This window comes from Mustela erminea, chromosome 15 (genome assembly GCF_009829155.1).
Source record: "Mustela erminea isolate mMusErm1 chromosome 15, mMusErm1.Pri, whole genome shotgun sequence".
NCBI classification, from domain to species: Eukaryota; Metazoa; Chordata; class Mammalia; order Carnivora; family Mustelidae; genus Mustela; species Mustela erminea.
In genome coordinates this window covers 72792441-72810788 of record NC_045628.1, presented here as the reverse complement: position 1 = coordinate 72810788, position 18348 = coordinate 72792441, and the positions used below count along the sequence as shown (strand labels likewise).

Sequence of the window (18348 nt, the reverse complement as noted above, 5' to 3'; positions counted from 1 at the left end):
GCATTTCAGGTAATGGCTCAATGTCACACAGACACTCTAACCTCAGACTCCTGTTAGTGTGTTTAGCATGACATTGTTGTATGGAATGAAATGGCAAACCCCTTTCTCCACACTACTACAGTTCTGATGTTTTGTGTATTGCCCCGCCCACTTCTAATGGCAGCGTGTGAGGAATCTTTCTCCTTAGGCTCCATGGAGGCTCCACAGGCCCTCCTGACATCACAATAAGATCCCTGGGGAGGATTTTCTTCCTGCTCTCACAGAGCCTCCCCTTCCCAGTTGTGGGTGCTCACGAGGTTTTCCACATAGAAGGGAGGTTACTTGTGTCTTTGGGCGTAGGTATCATTTTTCTCTGACTGACCTCCCAGATGTTTCCTGCTCTGTCCCTTGACCACAGGAAGGACATCTCCCCCAACAGTCTACAGGCTCCCGTCCTCTGTCGCTTCCCACAGCACTACCTATGCACGGAGGGGTTGCTGTTCCGTGTCTGCCCTCCTCTTTCCATAACTGGTCATGAGGTTGTGAGAATCACATAAATCACTTCACAGAGTGCCTAGAACACAGTAAGCTCTCAGCAAATGTTAGTTATTATTTTTAGGCATCTTTACATTTGAATAACAGATGATGCCTTGATGTACAATGCGTTTTCATGCACAGTATGTTAAGAAAGCTGGGCACATATTTATTCCTATTTTCGGAGAAGGAGATTTGAACTTCAGAAGAGGAAAGTCGGTTGCCCAAATGTACAGAATTTTCCTGCCGCCAAATGGCAGAGAGAAATGTCATTGGTTTGATTCAAAATGGGAAATAAACACTTTTTATGCAGTGTTTCCTTATAACTTGTGGCAATTTATGACATAGTGCATACAGAATTCCATAGTCTTCTGTGGTACCCGAAAAATATTTGCCATTTGCCATTTACCATTTGCTTTTCAGTCTAGGGCTGTACAGTGGAAGGTGGCTGGTTGTTCTGAGTGGCTTACTGAGAACTATAGTCTCAGTGCATATATTGCTTCAATAAACCACTTTTTAATGTATTTTATTTTAGTTGAGATACAGCTCAGAGCACTGTATGTAGATGGATGTTCACTCTTTGATACCTGCAGAGAAGACATTCCAACCACTTCTGGTGAACTATTCCAAAGGCTAACCATCCACCTGTCAGCAGGTCCCTCCTTTTGGAAACCATTGTCTCCTGGGCTTCACTTTAAACCCTTTTCTCCCTCTGCTGCCCTTGGTGATACTCTAGGGCAGCTGGTTCCTTACCTCTTCCTAATAACCTTTTGTTTATCCTGCAACAGTCCAGAAAGGGCTGTTTCTCCTAATGGATCTTTTTCTTCTGATCATGGTCCTGGATTTGGTCTGTGAATTTGAAGCCACTCCCTTCTGATTCGTACACCTTACACTATAAAATTATTCAGATGTACTAAGTAGCTCCCATGTGACTCTGAAGCTCACCTTTATGAAAGTGCTTTCCACTGAGAGTCCTCTACAGAAGCTTGTTCCTAAAATATTCAGGATCATAGATAGCTATAAGTATAATAAATAGAAATAACAAACTTAAGATGGAAAGATGACTTCAAGTGGTTTTTTTTTTTTCCATAAACTAGCATTTTTGTTTGTTTGCTTTATAAACTAGTATTTTTAAGCCATGGTTGCAGAATGACTCAAGGGTGCATCTACTGCTTTCCCCCAAAGGGGTGGGCTTCAGGCCCTTTACCCAAGCTTCAACTCAGATTTTGTGCTGTACTTAAAATTTGCGGGGGAAAAAAATAGAGCTGCTGATTAAAACACAAAGTTTGTAAATTCCTGCCATAGACAGTCCTTAATTGGAAGCTCAAGGTAAAGGCCTCTATGTTTTCCTCCAGCAACTGTAATCCCTTCCCTGTAAGAGCTCTAGACTTAGTGGGCTAGGTCTAACCTGAAGAATCAGCTTAGATCATCCTTCTCGGCATCTTCCTAGAACATCACTTGCTTTTGGGACAGGAAATATGTTTTTCCTGACTTGATATGTATCTGCTCATTAACAAGTTTTTGCCTGGTTTCTAAGTGTCAGATTTGGACCAATTAATGTGCTTTATGCTTTAGAGAATAAGAAAGGTATTTGCTTTTCAAGTTTTGAAATCATGTTTATTCAAAAACATAGGACTGTACCAGACTTGTTTAGATTAAGGGTTAGAAGTCATTGGCTGGCATCCTGGACTTTGAGGATGTTCCTATACAGTCTGGGTCCAAGTGTTTTCTTCTCTTCGCTGAGGATACTATCTGCCCTCTTTGGGGGGGCCCCTAGTGACTCAGCCATTTTCTTATCTGACATTGAACACCTCCGGGCTGCTGAGTGCTGGAAACTCTACCTTCTCTGTGTCTTTGATCTGTCTCCCTTTCTCACTACTTCGCCACCTTGGGTCAGCCACCCACCTGGCCCCCACCTATTGTCTGACACTATAGTGACCTTCTAGCTGGTCTCTGCCCCTACTCTGGTTGCCTTTTTTTTCCCCCCCAGGTGTGAAGCTAATCATGTTATTCCCCTATATCTTTCAAGATACAGCTCGTTTTTTCTAATAATAGCTACCAGTTACTAAGTGCTTGTTACACACTCAGTGTGGTGTTACACACTGTATGTGGGTCATCTTCATGAACCACACAACAAGTTTGTGAAATACAAGTACAGTAATTGTCCCCATTTCCCAAATGAGGCTCTGAGGCTGAGAGAGGTTGACTAACTAGCACAGGGTCCCACAGTTAGTAAGCAACAAGTGGCAAGACACTGAGCTGGATATGCTGATTCCAGAACACACACCGTTAACCCCTTCCCTGCTGTATTGCTTCCCTGGGTGGCCTGTAGACCCTTTCCTGAGCTGCTCCTGCTTCCTCTCCAGCATCATCTCCCCCCTCGCTCCTGCAAGCACCCCACCCAATAGACACGGCCGTACTGAACTCTGTATCTGAAGGGTTGTGTGTCTGAATCTGAGGAGATCTCAAAAATATTTGTTTCTTAAGTAAATGAATAAAAGAATCTATAAAACATGTTAGCTGATGGCTCATACCAGTGTCAAGATTTAATTTTATTACAGTATTCTAGGTTATACCACCAATACCCTGGTATTCTTCAGCTGACTCTGATTTTCTCAACCTTGACGCTGTAGACATTTTGGTCTAGATAATTCTTTGTTGTAGGGAGTTGTCCTGTGCATTTTAGGATGCTTAGCCACATCTGTAGGTTCCACCTATTAGAGAGATGCTGATAGCCCTCTCTGAGTTGTGATGATCATTAATGTCTCTAGACATTACCAAATACCCCTTGGTGGGACGAGACCAATTATGGACCATTGATCTAAGCCTTACTTTCTCATTCTCCCTGAACTTCTGGGTGAGTCCCTTAGATTCTGTGGTACTCAGTTTTCTTATCCTTAAAAGTAATAGGGTTTAGGGTGGCTGGGTTACGGACACTGGGAAGGGTTTGTGCTATGGTGAACGCTGTGAATTCTGTAAGACTGATGATTCACAGACCTGTACCCCTGAAGCAAGTAACACATTATATGTTAATTTAAAAAAGTAAAAGGGTTTGATACTAATTTATTCTGTAGTCAACATTGTATTTAAAAGGATTCAGATATAGGTGAATGCCAGGTAATATTTTAGATTCCATCCTGAAACAGAAAAAGGACATTAGTGGAAAAACTGGTGAAATCAGAATAAAATCTGTGGTTTAGTTAATAGCTTTGTACCCAGGTTAATTCCTTAACTCTGATAAAGGTATGCTGGTTCTATCAGGTGTCAACACAAGGGGAGCTGAATGAAGAGCAGGTGACAGGGTGACCCACTTTTAGACATGGATAAAAGCAGAGAACTATATTTGTTCTGTCACAAATCTGGAAGAAACATTAATAAACTAAAGGCTTTATTGTCTTTTACTCCCTTCACAGGCTCTCTATTCATATGGACGATGAGCTGCGACATATTGCACAGAATTCTCTTCAGGGTTTACTTGTGGACTTCTCAGACTGGAGAGAAGATGTACTGTTTGGCTTTACTAACTTCCTTCTCCGGGAAGTCAACGACATGCATCACACACTCCTTGATTCATCCCTGAAGTTACTGCTCCAGCTGCTCACCCAGTGGAAACTGGTCATACAAACTCAAGGAAAAGTCTACGAACAAGGCAACAAGATCAGAAATTCAGAGGTGATTTTAACACTCTTCCCACTGATTTATATTCTGCAATATAGTATTTGTGTGAATAAGCTGCAGCTTGGAGAACCTTTGGAGTTCTTACTTCCTGCCACCAAGGAACTTTCTCAAGACCTGGTGATGGCCGTTAATTTTTCCATGTTGCGTAAACTGTGACCAAGAAACTGAGGATGGATAGGCCTTTGGGTTAGATTTGTTATCATTCACAAGGCCATTCAGGGAATAGAAATTGCTTTTTTCAGAGAATTATGATTATAAATCTCTAAGAACAAATGACTATAAGCATGGATATAGAGCTGGGTATGGATATGCTTATCAAGCTGGAAAGGGATATTATGCATATAGAAAAGTTAGTTGCCCTCCAGTTGTTTTGTTTTTGGTTTTGGTTTTGGTTTTTGGGGTTTTTTGGCCCTATCATACATCACATTGGTTGTATTGTTCAATATCCACAGAGGAAAAAATATGCAGTCTTAGGATTTCTTTATTCCTTCCCATCTCGGTCCTAAATGCTAAAAATGAATGAAAACCTTGTGAAAAGCAGGTTATGGAGAAGTGTTGTCACAGAGAACAAGGGCAGTGGTGAACTTGACATTGGCAATGAGCGGATGGGAAAGAGGCCTGGGATGGGGCACCTGGGTGGCTCAATGGGTTAAGCCTCTGCCCTTGGCATGATCTCAGGGTCCTGGGATCAAGCTCTGCATCAGGCTCCCTGCTCAGGCTCCCTCTCTTTCTCTGCCTGCCTCTCTGCCTACTTGTGATCTCTCTCTCTGTCAAAGAAAAAAAAAAAGAAAAGAGGCCTGGCAAGGGAAGAGCACAGCTGAGAAGCTGAGGAACGTGAAAGCTTAGGGGAGTACAACAGCACTGAAGGAACAGCCAGGATCCCCAGTCCTAGGTCATTCCTGTTTCCCTGTGTTGTATACATGCCAAAGGATCATAGTAGACAAACAAGGGTTACATGTGTTTGTCAAAGGAAAACTGAAATGGTTGTGGAACGTGCCCTGTTGTCTAGGTTCCTTTTGCTTTAGACCCATTTAGTTGTGACTTGGGAACTTTCTGAACCCATGGCATAAACGTGCACACACTTAGATTAGAATCGAACACAAGAAACAAATACACACATGTGACTAGAAAGTAAATGTTTGAAAATCCATTTGAATGGTCTCTACAAGTCTATAGGGAATCTGAGTCAAAACAAATGAGGCCACTTTGACTCAATTTATAGTGTCATCTCAAATGCTATATGGATGGAAGCAGTTTTGTTCTTATTAATATTAATAGCCTTTGAAAGTTCTCTCTTATCAAAGGTAACAGATGGTTGATGGTATTCCAAAGTAACAATGGATCGAAAGAAAAAGGGGATCTGTGATCTGTCATGAATAATAATGAACTTACAGTCGTGTCTGGATAGAAGCCATTGCAATTTATTTTAATATTATGAGGTCCCATGTGCCAAAAGATGCACATATGAGTAGTTTCTTCTTCTTCAGTTGTTATTTTTCTGAATATCGAATGTGCTCTTATTGCCTGACAGCTGATTGCGAATGGCTCCAGCCACAGAATTCAGTCGGAGCGGGGCCCCCACTGCAGTGTGCTTCACGCCGTGGAAGGATTTGCTTTGGTTTTACTCTGCAGTTTCCAGGTGGCCACACGCAAACTGTCCGTTTTAATACTCAAGGAAATTCGAGCTTTATTTGTCGCCCTGGGTCAGCCTGAGGTATGGATTCTCCTTTTGAACTTTCTAATTCATTTATTTCTTTTGAAGTTTAGATTAAAACCTGGGAATAATGCATTACTGTTTTATGGGCCTCCTTGTCAAACATGATGTCAAAAAATAATTTTTGATTGACCATGGGTTTTTGATTATGAAAGAGTACTCTTGAGCTCCAAGAGATATGCCATCTATTCTGAGAGCAATAGAAAAGACCATTTCTGATTCTCTAAGAGGTGGTTCTTGGTTAAACAGTGAAGAATTTTAAGTTGTAGATCATTTTTCTTCATAATATTCAGCATGCATCAAATTAAGAAGACATTATAATGTTTATATTAGAGAAAGAACTTGAGAAAATAATGAGTTCCATTTTAAATGATCAAGGTATCAAACAGTCTGGGTAACTGTTTAATTTCAGTAATCTTGAAATTATGAGAAAGTATGTCCCCTTGAGATTGGAGAAGCAAGCCAATGGTCAAGCATGATCGGCCAGCTAATGTCCGCACTTGGTCAAGGGCTGTGCACCCTTGTTCAGATGTTAGGGCTCATCGCCTGCAAGCACAGGCGAACCATAAGCTGCATAAGTTGACGAAAGAAGGACCAGCGCATTATGTCACATACTTCTTCAGAAAAAAATGCTACTTTCCATTTTCCTGTTTTAAATCCCTGAACTTGGTTTTCTGATCCACAAAATGGTCATTGTCTTTACCCAATATTTTCAAATTCATCACAATCCTTCCTGTTCACTCTTGTTCAGATGGCTTGGTGATCTATTTTAGGACATCTGTGCTATCTGGTAAATGGGTGTCCAAGACTTGCTGTACTTTGGTAAACCTCCATTAAGTCTCTAAGTCTGAGAGGAAGATCGTTATTACCATGGGCATGTCCACCACTGTGCTGTGCACTAGACATGGTATCTCACTTAACCTTCCCAATAACAAAAAATTTAGTATTATTTTCCCCAGTGTACAGATACTGAGGCTGAAGTTTAGGGAGGTTAAATGCCTTCACCAAAAATTAGCAGGGAGGACCTGACACAGCCAGAATTGAAAGTCAGAAATATATGCCTCTAGAGCCCCATGTTCTTTTTAAAGTGTACTTGACCATAATTGTTACATGAGTTTCAAGTATAAAACCCATGATCTTAATTTCTATGCAAAGACTGTGTTAAGAACATTTCTCATATGTTGCTCTCTTCTATCAGCCACAACTTTGTTTTCACATAATTTTTTTATTGGGGTGTCACTGACTTACAAGATTATATTCGTTTCAGGTGTACAACATAATGAACCTGTTTTATTTACACTGTGAGATTATCCCCACTATAAGTCTAGTAACATCTGTCACCCTACAGAGTTGTTGTTTTTTTAAGTTAACCTATAATGTATTCTTTGCTTCAGGGTTACAGGTCTATGAATCATCAGTTTACAAAATTCACAGCACTCACCTTAGCACACTCTCTCCCCAATGTCCATAACCCAGCCTCCAGCAACCCTCAGTTTATTTTATTTCCAGAGATTAAGAGTCTCTTATGGTTTGTCTCCCTCCCTGGTCCCATCTTGTTTCATTTTTCTCCCCATTTCCCCCATGACCCCCTGCCCTGCCTCTCACATTCCTCATATCAGAGAGATCATATGATAATTGTCTTTCTCTGATTGGCTTATTTCCCTCAGCATAATACCCTCTAGCTCCATCCATGTTGTTGCAAATGGCAAGATTTCAGGTTTTTTGATGGCCGCATAGTATTCCATTATCTATATGGACCACATCTTCTTTATCAATTCATCTGTTGATGGACATCTAGGTTCTTTCCATAGTTTGGCTATTGTGGACTTTGCTCCCATAAACATTTGGGTGTATGTGCCTCTTCTGATCACTACATTTGTATCTTTAGGGTAAATACCCAGTAGTGCAATTGTTGGGTCATAGGGTAGCTCTATTTTCAACTTTTTGAGGAGTCGCCACACTGTTTTCCAGAGTGGTTGCACCAGCTTGCATTCCCACCAACAGTGTAGGAGGGTTCCCTTTTCTCCGCATCCTTGCCAGCATCTGTCATTTCCTGACTGGTTAATTTTAGCCATTCTGACTTGTGCGAGGTAGTATCTCACTTGTCACCATACAGAGTTACAGAATTGTTTTCATGTGATGAGAACTTTTAAGATCTCTCTTAGCACCTTTCACATATGCAATATGGTATTATCACCTCTAGTCACCATGTTGTACATTATATCCCCATGACTTATTTATTTTGTAGCTGGAAGTTTGTACCTTTTGACTCCCTTCACATATTTCACCCACCCCACAACCATCAATCTGTTCTCTGTATCTATGAGCTGTCTACGGCCATACCACCCTGAACGCGCCCGATCTCGTCTGTATCTATGAGCTTGTGTGGGTGTTTTTCCCCCAGCCGTAATTTTTTGGAAACCATTTTCATTCATACACAAATAATGGTTTTCAGGGCTTTCCTGTAAGGTTTCTGAAGTAAATAATTTTATAATTCTGAGCTTCTTTTTAATAAAAGATGGCAGACATATACATATCCATATGTGGATACACACACACACACACACACACACACATTATTTGTGAAGAAGAATTTTCTATAAAATACTCTCTCCTGTATTCTGTAGTCTGCTTCTTTTGCCAAGTAGCTGTACACAACGAAGATACCACAGAGTATGTGGTCAGTGTGGTCAGTCTCCAGTGCACTTTCTTTGGAACTAAAATTCAGTCACGGTCAACAATTTATCACTTACTTTAGCAGATGAGTAACTTAAGCACGTAGCATTTTCGTGGTCCCACAAGGCATATTCTTGTGGGGTTTCCATCCCTTAAATTTCACGACAACGTGAACACTCTGCTGGATGACATATGGCACAGGTGTTTGGATCCTTGTCTATGTGTGCAGCATTTGGAAGTTCAAGTCCATGTCTTTTCAGTACAAGGTGAAGTTGGAGCTCTAAACATCTTCCACTGAAACTTGAAAGACTAAACTCAGAATCACAGGGAGTTTTATCTACTACCTTTCATCATGTTGGCACTCAATTTTCTGTGAGAAAACCCTTATCACTATCTTGCAAGCTGTTCGGCTTCATGTACCAAACAAAGGCAGTGGGGTGGGTGGGAAGGATTTTTTTTTTCCCATGGAGAGTAATTGCCCACCCTTTGTACAGGATGATGACAGGCCTATGATTGATGTCATGGATCAGCTAAGTTCGTCCATTCTCGAAAGTTTCATTCACGTAGCTGTTTCAGATTCGGTAAGTACACATTTGATCCTGATCCCTAATTGTTCTCAAGTGTAAGCTCCAGACGTGTCTGAAAAAGGGAGACAAAGAAAAATGATGTAGAAGAACTCTGGGGTTTCATGTCAGATAATAAACTGACACAACAGTACTTGTAAAAACAAGACAAGGTTTTCAGATACTGGCTTAGGAAACATTCAGATAAAGTTCAAACAAAATTTGAACCTTAGGGATATAATATTTTGCAAACTACAGTTTCAGAAAGAATTGCTCAAGATTCCTTAAGAAAACTAATTATTTATCGTGCTTACCACCACCATGTAACTTATATGGGGTGCTTTACAGTTTATGGTGTCCTTTCATATTTATTACCTTTTTCGACCCTCCTAAGTATTGAAACTCAAAAATATTAAGGGGCGGAGCCGTGGTCACACGGGGAAGTGTTAGGGCCTGGATTTGACCTTAGTTAGACTCCGAATCTAGGACACCTTTATCTACCATTCAAATACATTCTTCCCTTTTTAAAGAGCATATTGGCAGCTTTCAATTTGCAGAACAAATAGAAGGAAAATTGATACTGATATTAGTTATCTGATTTTTAAAAAAATCAGTCTAGTGTAGAAGAGGGACCTGGATTAATTTCAGCTCAGTTGCTGAAAAGAGACACTGCAGATCGGGGACCGTTCACCGCATCCACATTGCTGATGCCCTTGTCTCTTCCTTTCAAATAACTATAAATGAATAGAGACATATCTGACACATAGAAATGAATACAAAGCCTTTCCGTGGTCTCTCTCTCTCACTGAGACTGAGCACAGATCACTACCGTTAGTGGCCGTGCCATTGCTTACAGTTGTAGTGATAATGATCATTACTCAAACTATTGAGCCAAGCAGGACAGACTTTCATAGTGATATTCCATAGCCCTACAGCTTTAAGAAATTTAATTTGGTGTATCATGGAGTGGAAGAGTCCAGTTCAATTATCTCATATCCATCTCTTATTGGGCTGTAGATGATAGTCATGTGATTTTTGTTCTGTTTATCAGAATCAAAATTGTGGGCCTGGGTTTCCTAGGTCAACAATACTACACTTAAGAAGATACACGGAAAAGGGAGAAGAGGAATGTGCCTGCTCTGTGCCAGGTGTTTCTACATTCCTTATCTCATGTGACTCACCTGAAGATTAGGTGAGATTAGCATAAATAATTCCCAAGTCATAAATTAATATCTCCCAGACAGAGACTCTGGGATGGTCGGTACACTTCCCGGATCACAAGCCTGTGTTGGAAATCTCGTCTCTGGCCCTGAAGCTCAGGCTGTCCCCCGCCCCCTTACAGCCAATGAACTGTTGAGATCACTCGTGACACACCCATAACCATGGGAACCTGTAGACCCAAGAGATAATATGGATCATTTTAATTGCCAGATAGTCATAAAGGGAATTGTCTCTCCTGGCACCACAGCTGGATTATTTGAGACCTGGTCTTCCCGAAACTTTGATTTTCTAGGCTTCAAAGAGAATGACACATACAAACTTATATGAGATATAGATCAAAAAAGTTTTAGAATGTAGTGTTGTTTTGGCTTGATATCACAGGACAAGAATAAGTAGGCTTCTTACCTCAAAAATCATCCGTGATATGCCCTTCTTGAAAGGGATTACGTTTTGCCATCTCCTCAAGTCAAAGGGAAGGTAGTTTAGTCCAAGAAACAGAAAACAAGATTATGGCATTTAATAGCCCAGGATACTAATTACAGGGATAAAAATAGATTAATGAATTTCAGAAATTAATAGCTTTTAGGAATTTTAAGCGGCAATCCCAGGGTCGAGTTTAATTTTACTAAAGCCATTTATTTTTCAACAACTATTTAATGAGCATCTTCAGTGTCTCAATGCACGTGCTGTGTGGCATTAAAACTGAAACAGGACCCAAGTCTCTAAACTCTGCCCTTCAGCGGCTTGTATTCCAGCATAAGACACAGCAGTGGCTAGTACAGAGCAACATCCGATGTTGTAGGTGTGGGAGGGGTGTTTAGATTCAAAGCTTGGCCCTTTGCAGAGGTGGTCAGGAAAGCAGTGTGGACAAAGGGGCTCAAAGGTGGAGCCCTGATGGGGACCAGTCATTTACCGTGGAACTTTGATTCATGGCCCACTTCTCGCACCTGCAGGCAACCTTACCACTGACCCACAGCGTGGATCTGCAGTGGTTGGTGGAGTGGAACGCAGTCCTGGTCAATAGCCATTATGACGTGAAGAGCCCTTCCCATGTCTGGATATTTGCTCAGTCTGTCAAAGACCCCTGGGTCCTCTGCCTCTTCAGTTTCCTGCGGCAAGAGAACCTGCCCAAACACTGCCCCACAGCCCTCAGCTACGCCTGGCCGTATGCCTTCACTCGGCTGCAGTCCATCATGCCCCTGGTAGACCCAAAGTAAGGAAATTATATGTCCTCCTTCATGTTGTTGATCATTCGCCCTCTTACGTTTTCCTTTTACCTAACTGATTTGCATATTATAATCCTCTCTAGTTTCTGTACTTCCTAATACAGAACCCTGATCGTGGAGTAAAAACAGGTCAAAGGTCTTATCTAAACCTAGGGTTTTTTTTTTCTTTTTCCTTAATAATCCCTATGATTGTCTGAGTATAGAATGTCAGTCCCTTAATGGTGAAAACAGTCTTCGAGTTTGATTCAACTTCCCATCCAGCAGAGACATCCCCTGTCCAGACAGTTTGTAACAGCATAGACTAGCCTTGGCAGACAGTTGTTCAACTCTATTTGAGTGCTTCCTAGGATCTTTAATTAACCAGTGATGTTTAAAGTCCAGAACTTACTTTCACTCCTGTTTTCAAATCCATATTTCTAGTAGCCCAATTAATGCCAAGAAAACCAGCACTGCCGGCAGCGGAGACAATTATGTCACCTTGTGGAGAAATTACCTTATTCTTTGTTTTGGAGTTGCAAAACCCAGTATAATGAGCCCGGGACACTTAAGAGCGTCCACTCCGGAAATCATGGCGACCACACCTGATGGTACAGTGAGCTACGATAACAAGGTGACGTGACATGCTTCAGAAGAATTATTCTGTAAGGTTTTTTTTTAGCTTGTTTGTCTAGAGTTCACAGTGCGTATTACACTGTGCCTGCCATCTGGAGTCTGTGGGATCAGATTTGCATCCTACACATTTTTAAATTCCATTGAGCCTTGTTGTGCATAATTTATTATTCCTCTCTGACAAGAGAACTGAAGATGAAGAGAAGTTGAGAAACTTGCTTAAGACCACAGAGTGACTTATATTTATAAGTGCCCTGAGGCACTTGGCTTTTGCCCTCCAAATCACATTTCCCTCACAACCCCCAAGCACTTGCACTTAAACTATGCCTTGATTAAATGACCTTGCTAAGAATGGTTTTGGAGACTTAATTGGTTAAAAAAAATTCTGTTACAATAAAAATATTCTTTAGAATTTGTGTCCCAGGAGAAAAATGCATTCATTGTGCTGTTTAGAAATTGATGCCTGTCTATGTGTTTTGTTTTGTCTTGTTTTTCTGAAATGATGGCAGTGTTTTGGGCTGTGGTTTCATACTTTGAAACTGTTATAATGGAATCATCATTTGATTAAAGGAAGCATCAGTTATCATGTTACCTCTTTTTCACTCTTAATCAACTTGTTTCAGGCCATAGGCACCCCATCGGTGGGAGTTCTGTTAAAGCAGTTGGTGCCTTTGATGAGACTAGAGGGCATTGAGATCACAGAGTCCTTAGTTTTAGGATTTGGAAGAACAAATTCCCTTGTTTTCAGGTACGGTAGTCTCAATGAGTTCTGAATTCATTCCTGCCGCTGCTCTCGTGGGTCCTGTCTTTAACTTGAGTTTGAGTTTGCGTGTCGGCATGTGCCTGGGCATTTATAGGCTTTGCGCCATTTCCTTTGTGTCCGCGTTGCTTGACGTGCATGGAGCAAGCGTTCCTCGCGACTGCCTTCGCTTTTCCCTGTGGTCCTTGCGGCTTTGATTTGATGTCTCAAATTTTATCTCGTGTGCAAGCTTCTTTTAGAGAATATAAATGAAGAGAATTCAGTGTCCATCGCCGGTGAGCCAGACCGTTCAGGGGCTTTGCCATCAGAACAATGAGGTCTGCTCATCGGCCATTCATGCAACAGGCTCACAGGTTAAGCACCGATAGAACTCTTCCAGGAGTATTCTGTTACACTGGCCCATCTCTTTGGAAGGTGCTTTAACTGCCTTAATAGAACCATCACGTCTCACTTTCTGGATCCCTAACTCATTTCACACCTTTAATCAAATAACCATTCCATCTGAGGCAGTGTCAAAGCCCTTTGAAAGAGACGTCATAAAGTGCTAGTCGAGCTGCCTCTGGTGACTTCAGCTAAGCAGTGAACGCCTATAAGCAATTCAATTAAAATTCTGACCTTTTTTTTTTTTTTTTTTACATAGATAGAAAAGGGAAAGCTCCAGGCATCTGCGAGAAACTGTATTTGAAAAAGAAAGATTAATGAGGCCTTTTAGATACCACTGGAAAAAAAAAATATCCATTACATTATTCACATATACAGTCAGATTTTATTCTCAAAAAAAGTAATTGTGGGTTCTGATACTTGAGTGCCAGTGAACCAGTATTTACTCCTTACTAGTTAAATAGTTAAGACAAAGAATCATGTAGAAATACTACAGGAAAATAAGAAAAACAATTCCTGGAATTACCTAACATTCTTTCCCAAAGAGCCTAAGAACCTCACCTTCTTTCCCAAGGACGTGTGCTCTTATATATCTTACCCCCTCAATATTCTTAGGGGTGGGTAATATTATATAATTTGTTAGCTAGCCGTGTGAGTCTGGAAAGCATAATGTCTCTGGGCCTCGGTTCCCTCACCTATAAAATTGTTATAATAAATTAAAATGAGGTGTATCCAATAAAAAAAAAGAAAAATTGTTATCATTATAGAATCTATCTTATGGATGCACTGAGAGGATTAAATATAAAAATGTACATAGTAAATATTCAGTGAATGGCTGCTATTAGAGGAGATCATTAATATTATTTCCATTTCTTCGATGAAGAACTTCTAGCATCTGTGTTAGAGAAATCTGAAATGGAATGCAGGTTTTGTCTCTCAGCATAGGATGCCATAAAGTTTACCTTCCTAACTTCAGATTTTGCTGGAGGATGACGTCTTATAGCACAAAACATCCAGCCGGAATATTGCAGGGTGCTCAGGCATAGAGTAGGTTGTAGACAGAATTTCTGGCAGAAACTAGAGCTCATAATTTTGTCGTCTTGACATAGAAGTTCATAAATTATTTCCCAAAGAAGAGAAATATTTAGATTAGTGGATAGAAAGCTGAGAACTAGAGATAATGGGAACAGGTGAAAGATAGATAGATGATCAAACTTTTACTTTTACTTTACCAGAGAAAAGGTTTTGATGAAAACCTCCTTATTGTAATACTTGCCACAATTTGCCTGTATCATGTAGCTCAAATAAGGGTTTTATCTTTGAACCTCCAAAAAGACTTCATTTTAAAATCAACTGTCAGTCAGTCAGTCAGTCCCCTGAGCACAGGTCCCAAAAGTGATGCCTGGCAGCTGCCCCCCTCTCTTTTGCTCTTGTGAGACTGAACATGTCTTCTGTGAGGGACTCGATTTGGCTTATCTTCATCCCCAGTGCCTGTAGTGAAGTGTTCTGATTTTAATAATCACTTACAAAATACTGTTTAACTGTTTATAGAGGGCATCTTGCCATAGAGGTCTCCAGAACAGGAAATCAAAATCAAGTCCACAAATATGTATTGAGCCAAAATTATAAATGTAACACTGGGATGAAAACCAGTAATGCAAAGCACAAGCCAATACCTGGTTCCAGTTCACCATGTGACTGAGAAACAGAAAGTCCAGGGGGAATGTGAGGTCAGAGCCTAAGTGAGAAAAGCACATGACTTAGGATCAATGGATGTATATGGTGACAAACTTGGCGTCAATAATAATGAATTTCAAATGCTGACCTTTTTCCTCCATAGAGAATTAGTGGAAGAACTTCATCCATTAATGAAAGAAGCTCTGGAACGAAGACCAGAGGTAAGATTTTTAATGTAAATACTTTAACCTCAGCTTCTTTGAACAATGGTATAGTATAAATTTAGATGATACTTAATCGTTCCCCCACCCCCCAAAAATACAGATATTAACAGTGAATCTTAATATTTTAACTTTTGTTATTTTTATTATTGCTCAGTATTTGAGTATTTAGTATAATATGGTTCCTATTTTAAAAGATTTTTGCTCTAAACTCATGAAGGCAAAACAACACAGTCCTATGTATGTAAAAATATTTCATTCTTTTGCAGGAGGTTTGAGTTGATTGAATTTGGGGTTTTAGCTATTTACTTATCTTTTACAAGGAGTTGGATGGTCAAGAATATTATTTGTTCATCTGGCATAAGAAGCATTTTTTGTCAACTTTATTTTTCCTGAAGCGTACTCTGAAAAGGACAAATTTATAATGTAGCGGGGGTGGGGGGAAGAGACTAAGACAGAAAAAGAAGCTTCCCATATAGTAGATAAGACCTAAGAAGTAGCAGAATTTTAGCCCTGTGACTTGATGACAAGATCCTTCGTGTCCACTCTTTCTGCCGCTTCAGTGACTCTGTCTTTCAGTAGCTGCTGGGAACAACTAGGAAATGAAGCTGGTTAGTTCCGAACGTTGCCACCTTGTAAATATTTATTGACCCACTTAGGATCTGTTTCTTTTATAACCCATAATAGCAAGCATTTTCTCTAAGGATTTGGAAGAAAGAAAAACACCCTCATCTTTTATGTTTAGGAAATTGAAAATAGCTAAGTGAATCTTTCCTTTAATACAGTTCCCCAAAGCAAAGTTAATATTGTTTTGCCTACGTGCCGAAACAGAATTCCCTCTTTTTACACAGAACAAAAAGCGCCGAGAACGGCGGGACTTATTAAGGCTGCAGCTACTTCGAATATTTGAACTTCTGGCTGATGCGGGTGTCATAAGTGACAGGTAGGGGGAAAGTCGAATGAGTTCATCTCTCCTCACTAAACTGGCCTTTTTGTCTCTCTTTCTTTGTGTCTGTCTTGTCTGTCTTTCATTCTTTCTTTCTTCCTTTTTTCCTTCCTTCCTTCCTTCCTTTTTAAAATATGTTACCTTTAACTTTCACTCAGAGAAGACCAAAACCTGTTGCTGGTTTTTTTCCCCACATTTATTTACACTGCCTGTGGGTCAAGAGCAAATTTAGCGTGCGACCCCTGGCAGTGAATCTTATTTTCCATGAAGCATGTACTACTCTGACATAAAGACTGATCATCTGAAAGCATAATCTTATTTTTTTTTTTTTCCCAGCACAAATGGAGCCTTAGAACGGGATACTTTAGCCCTCGGGGCTTTGTTCTTAGAATATGTGGACCTGACCCGCATGCTCCTAGAAGCTGAAAATGACAAAGAAGTAGAAATTCTTAAAGATATCCGGGCACATTTTAGTGCCATGGTCGCCAACTTGATTCAGTGTGTTCCAGGTACGGTGATGCCTCACTGCGAAGTCCCGTCCTTGCTTGAAAAACCTGTTGTGTTCCTCACGGCTGTGCTTTCCTCTTTCATCCTCCTGGCCTGTGTGCCGGTCTGGGAAAGGGTCCTTCGTTTGTTTCAGGCTACTTGGGAATACCCATGAGAACAGATTGCGGTCATTCAGCACAGAGTCGGAAAGGGAACAAGAGGAGTTAAATTTGGCTTTGTGCTTATCCCATTATTTCTATTCTTTGGGTTCCCATCTGAAAATGAATTATGTGATTTCCAGAGGAAGTAATTAGGGAGAATTTCACATAAACTTCATTTCTTCCTTTTCATCGTGCTCCCCTGTGAACATGAGATCCAACTCCACAGTATTCCTCCTCTTGACTCTCCAAGCAACACATTCCATAGAATTCTCTACAGCTTAGTAAATTATATTATTGAGAGGTTTTGTCTTTTTTCCCCACAGAGAAAATGGGTATGAGACCTTTTCATCTAAAAAAAGCACAGAGAATAAAAATAGCTGGCCAGTGTGGTGTCAAAATTAATTACTGTAATTAAAAGTGTTGACATAATTACAAAAGGCCACAGTTCAACTGGTTCTACTTTTTCATTATTTTGATGTGGCAAAACCTTCTTCTTACCAACCCTCCTCCTCTTGGATGACCCAAAGTTCAGATTTGAGAGGACTTCTTCAGTGAGAGTGTGTTTGTTTCAAATGGAGGGCCGTACATTATATTTCCCAGTATTTCTACAGATGGTTGGAGAGAATGTTTGCTATGTGAGCAGCAGCCGAGTGGGAGTGTTCTAGTTTTCCTAGACGTTGATTAGAAAGCAGTGTCCGTGAGTCTACTTTTTATCTCTGCTTCCCACTCTGGACAAGGTGCCGCCGACTGCAGCATGAGAGGACACTACACTTAGAGAGAAGATTAGGCTTGCCTTCTTAAAATGCTCATTTCATTACCTAAAGAAAACTTGAGTTACGAAATAAAATTACTCCTTTCCTCAAAATGTGAGCATCATGTAGAATAAGGACATAAACTGTATTCACTATACTTTTCAGTCTAGGAGACTCTAAACTCTGTTTTTCTCTCTAGTTCACCACCGAAGATTTCTGTTTCCCCAGCAAAGCCTGAGGCATCATCTTTTCATCTTATTTAGCCAGTGGGCAGGACCGTTCAGCATTATGTTCACCCCTCTGGATCGCTACAGTGATAGAAATCATCAGATTACAAGATACCAGTATTGTGCTTTAAAGGTAGGGCACCTTTGTCTCAGGCAATGACTTTTGTCAGACCAGTAGTCTCTCTCCTTAAACTGACTAAATAAAACTAAATAAACTAAACTAAAACTAAATAAGGTTAAAATAACAATATGATATGTTAAAATGTACATGCAAAGGCAACAAACACACACACCTTTAAGTACATAAGCTGAATTTTTAAAATTCCAAAATATACACACACCAACATAAGCGGATGGCTGTGTATAAATATGTAAATAATCCAACTGGGTTCTCAGTTTCAAGACACAAAACTGTTCCCAGCTCTTACCTTTATCTAGTGCATAAGAACCACATGGTTTTTCTTATTGACCCTGGAATCAGCTGCCTTGTCAGTTTGTTCTTGCCTCAGTGGAGCTGATTTAAACCCGGACCCTCAT

General features: G+C 40.4%; 1 protein-coding gene across 9 annotated transcripts in view; it reads left to right on the top strand.

Moving 5' to 3' along the window:
• Window positions 1–18348, top strand: part of FRY (FRY microtubule binding protein) — a 335554-nt gene that overhangs the window by 211763 nt on the left and 105443 nt on the right. For all 9 annotated transcript variants that reach the window (XM_032314833.1, XM_032314834.1, XM_032314832.1 and 6 more), the window contains 10 exons: window positions 3927–4185; window positions 5723–5905; window positions 9076–9162; window positions 11319–11578; window positions 12012–12201; window positions 12824–12948; window positions 15182–15239; window positions 16091–16182; window positions 16522–16694; window positions 17784–17944. In XM_032314833.1, coding sequence (XP_032170724.1) covers window positions 3927–4185; window positions 5723–5905; window positions 9076–9162; window positions 11319–11578; window positions 12012–12201; window positions 12824–12948; window positions 15182–15239; window positions 16091–16182; window positions 16522–16694; window positions 17784–17944 — 1588 coding nt within the window. The remainder of the gene's footprint in view (window positions 1–3926; window positions 4186–5722; window positions 5906–9075; window positions 9163–11318; window positions 11579–12011; window positions 12202–12823; window positions 12949–15181; window positions 15240–16090; window positions 16183–16521; window positions 16695–17783; window positions 17945–18348) is intronic.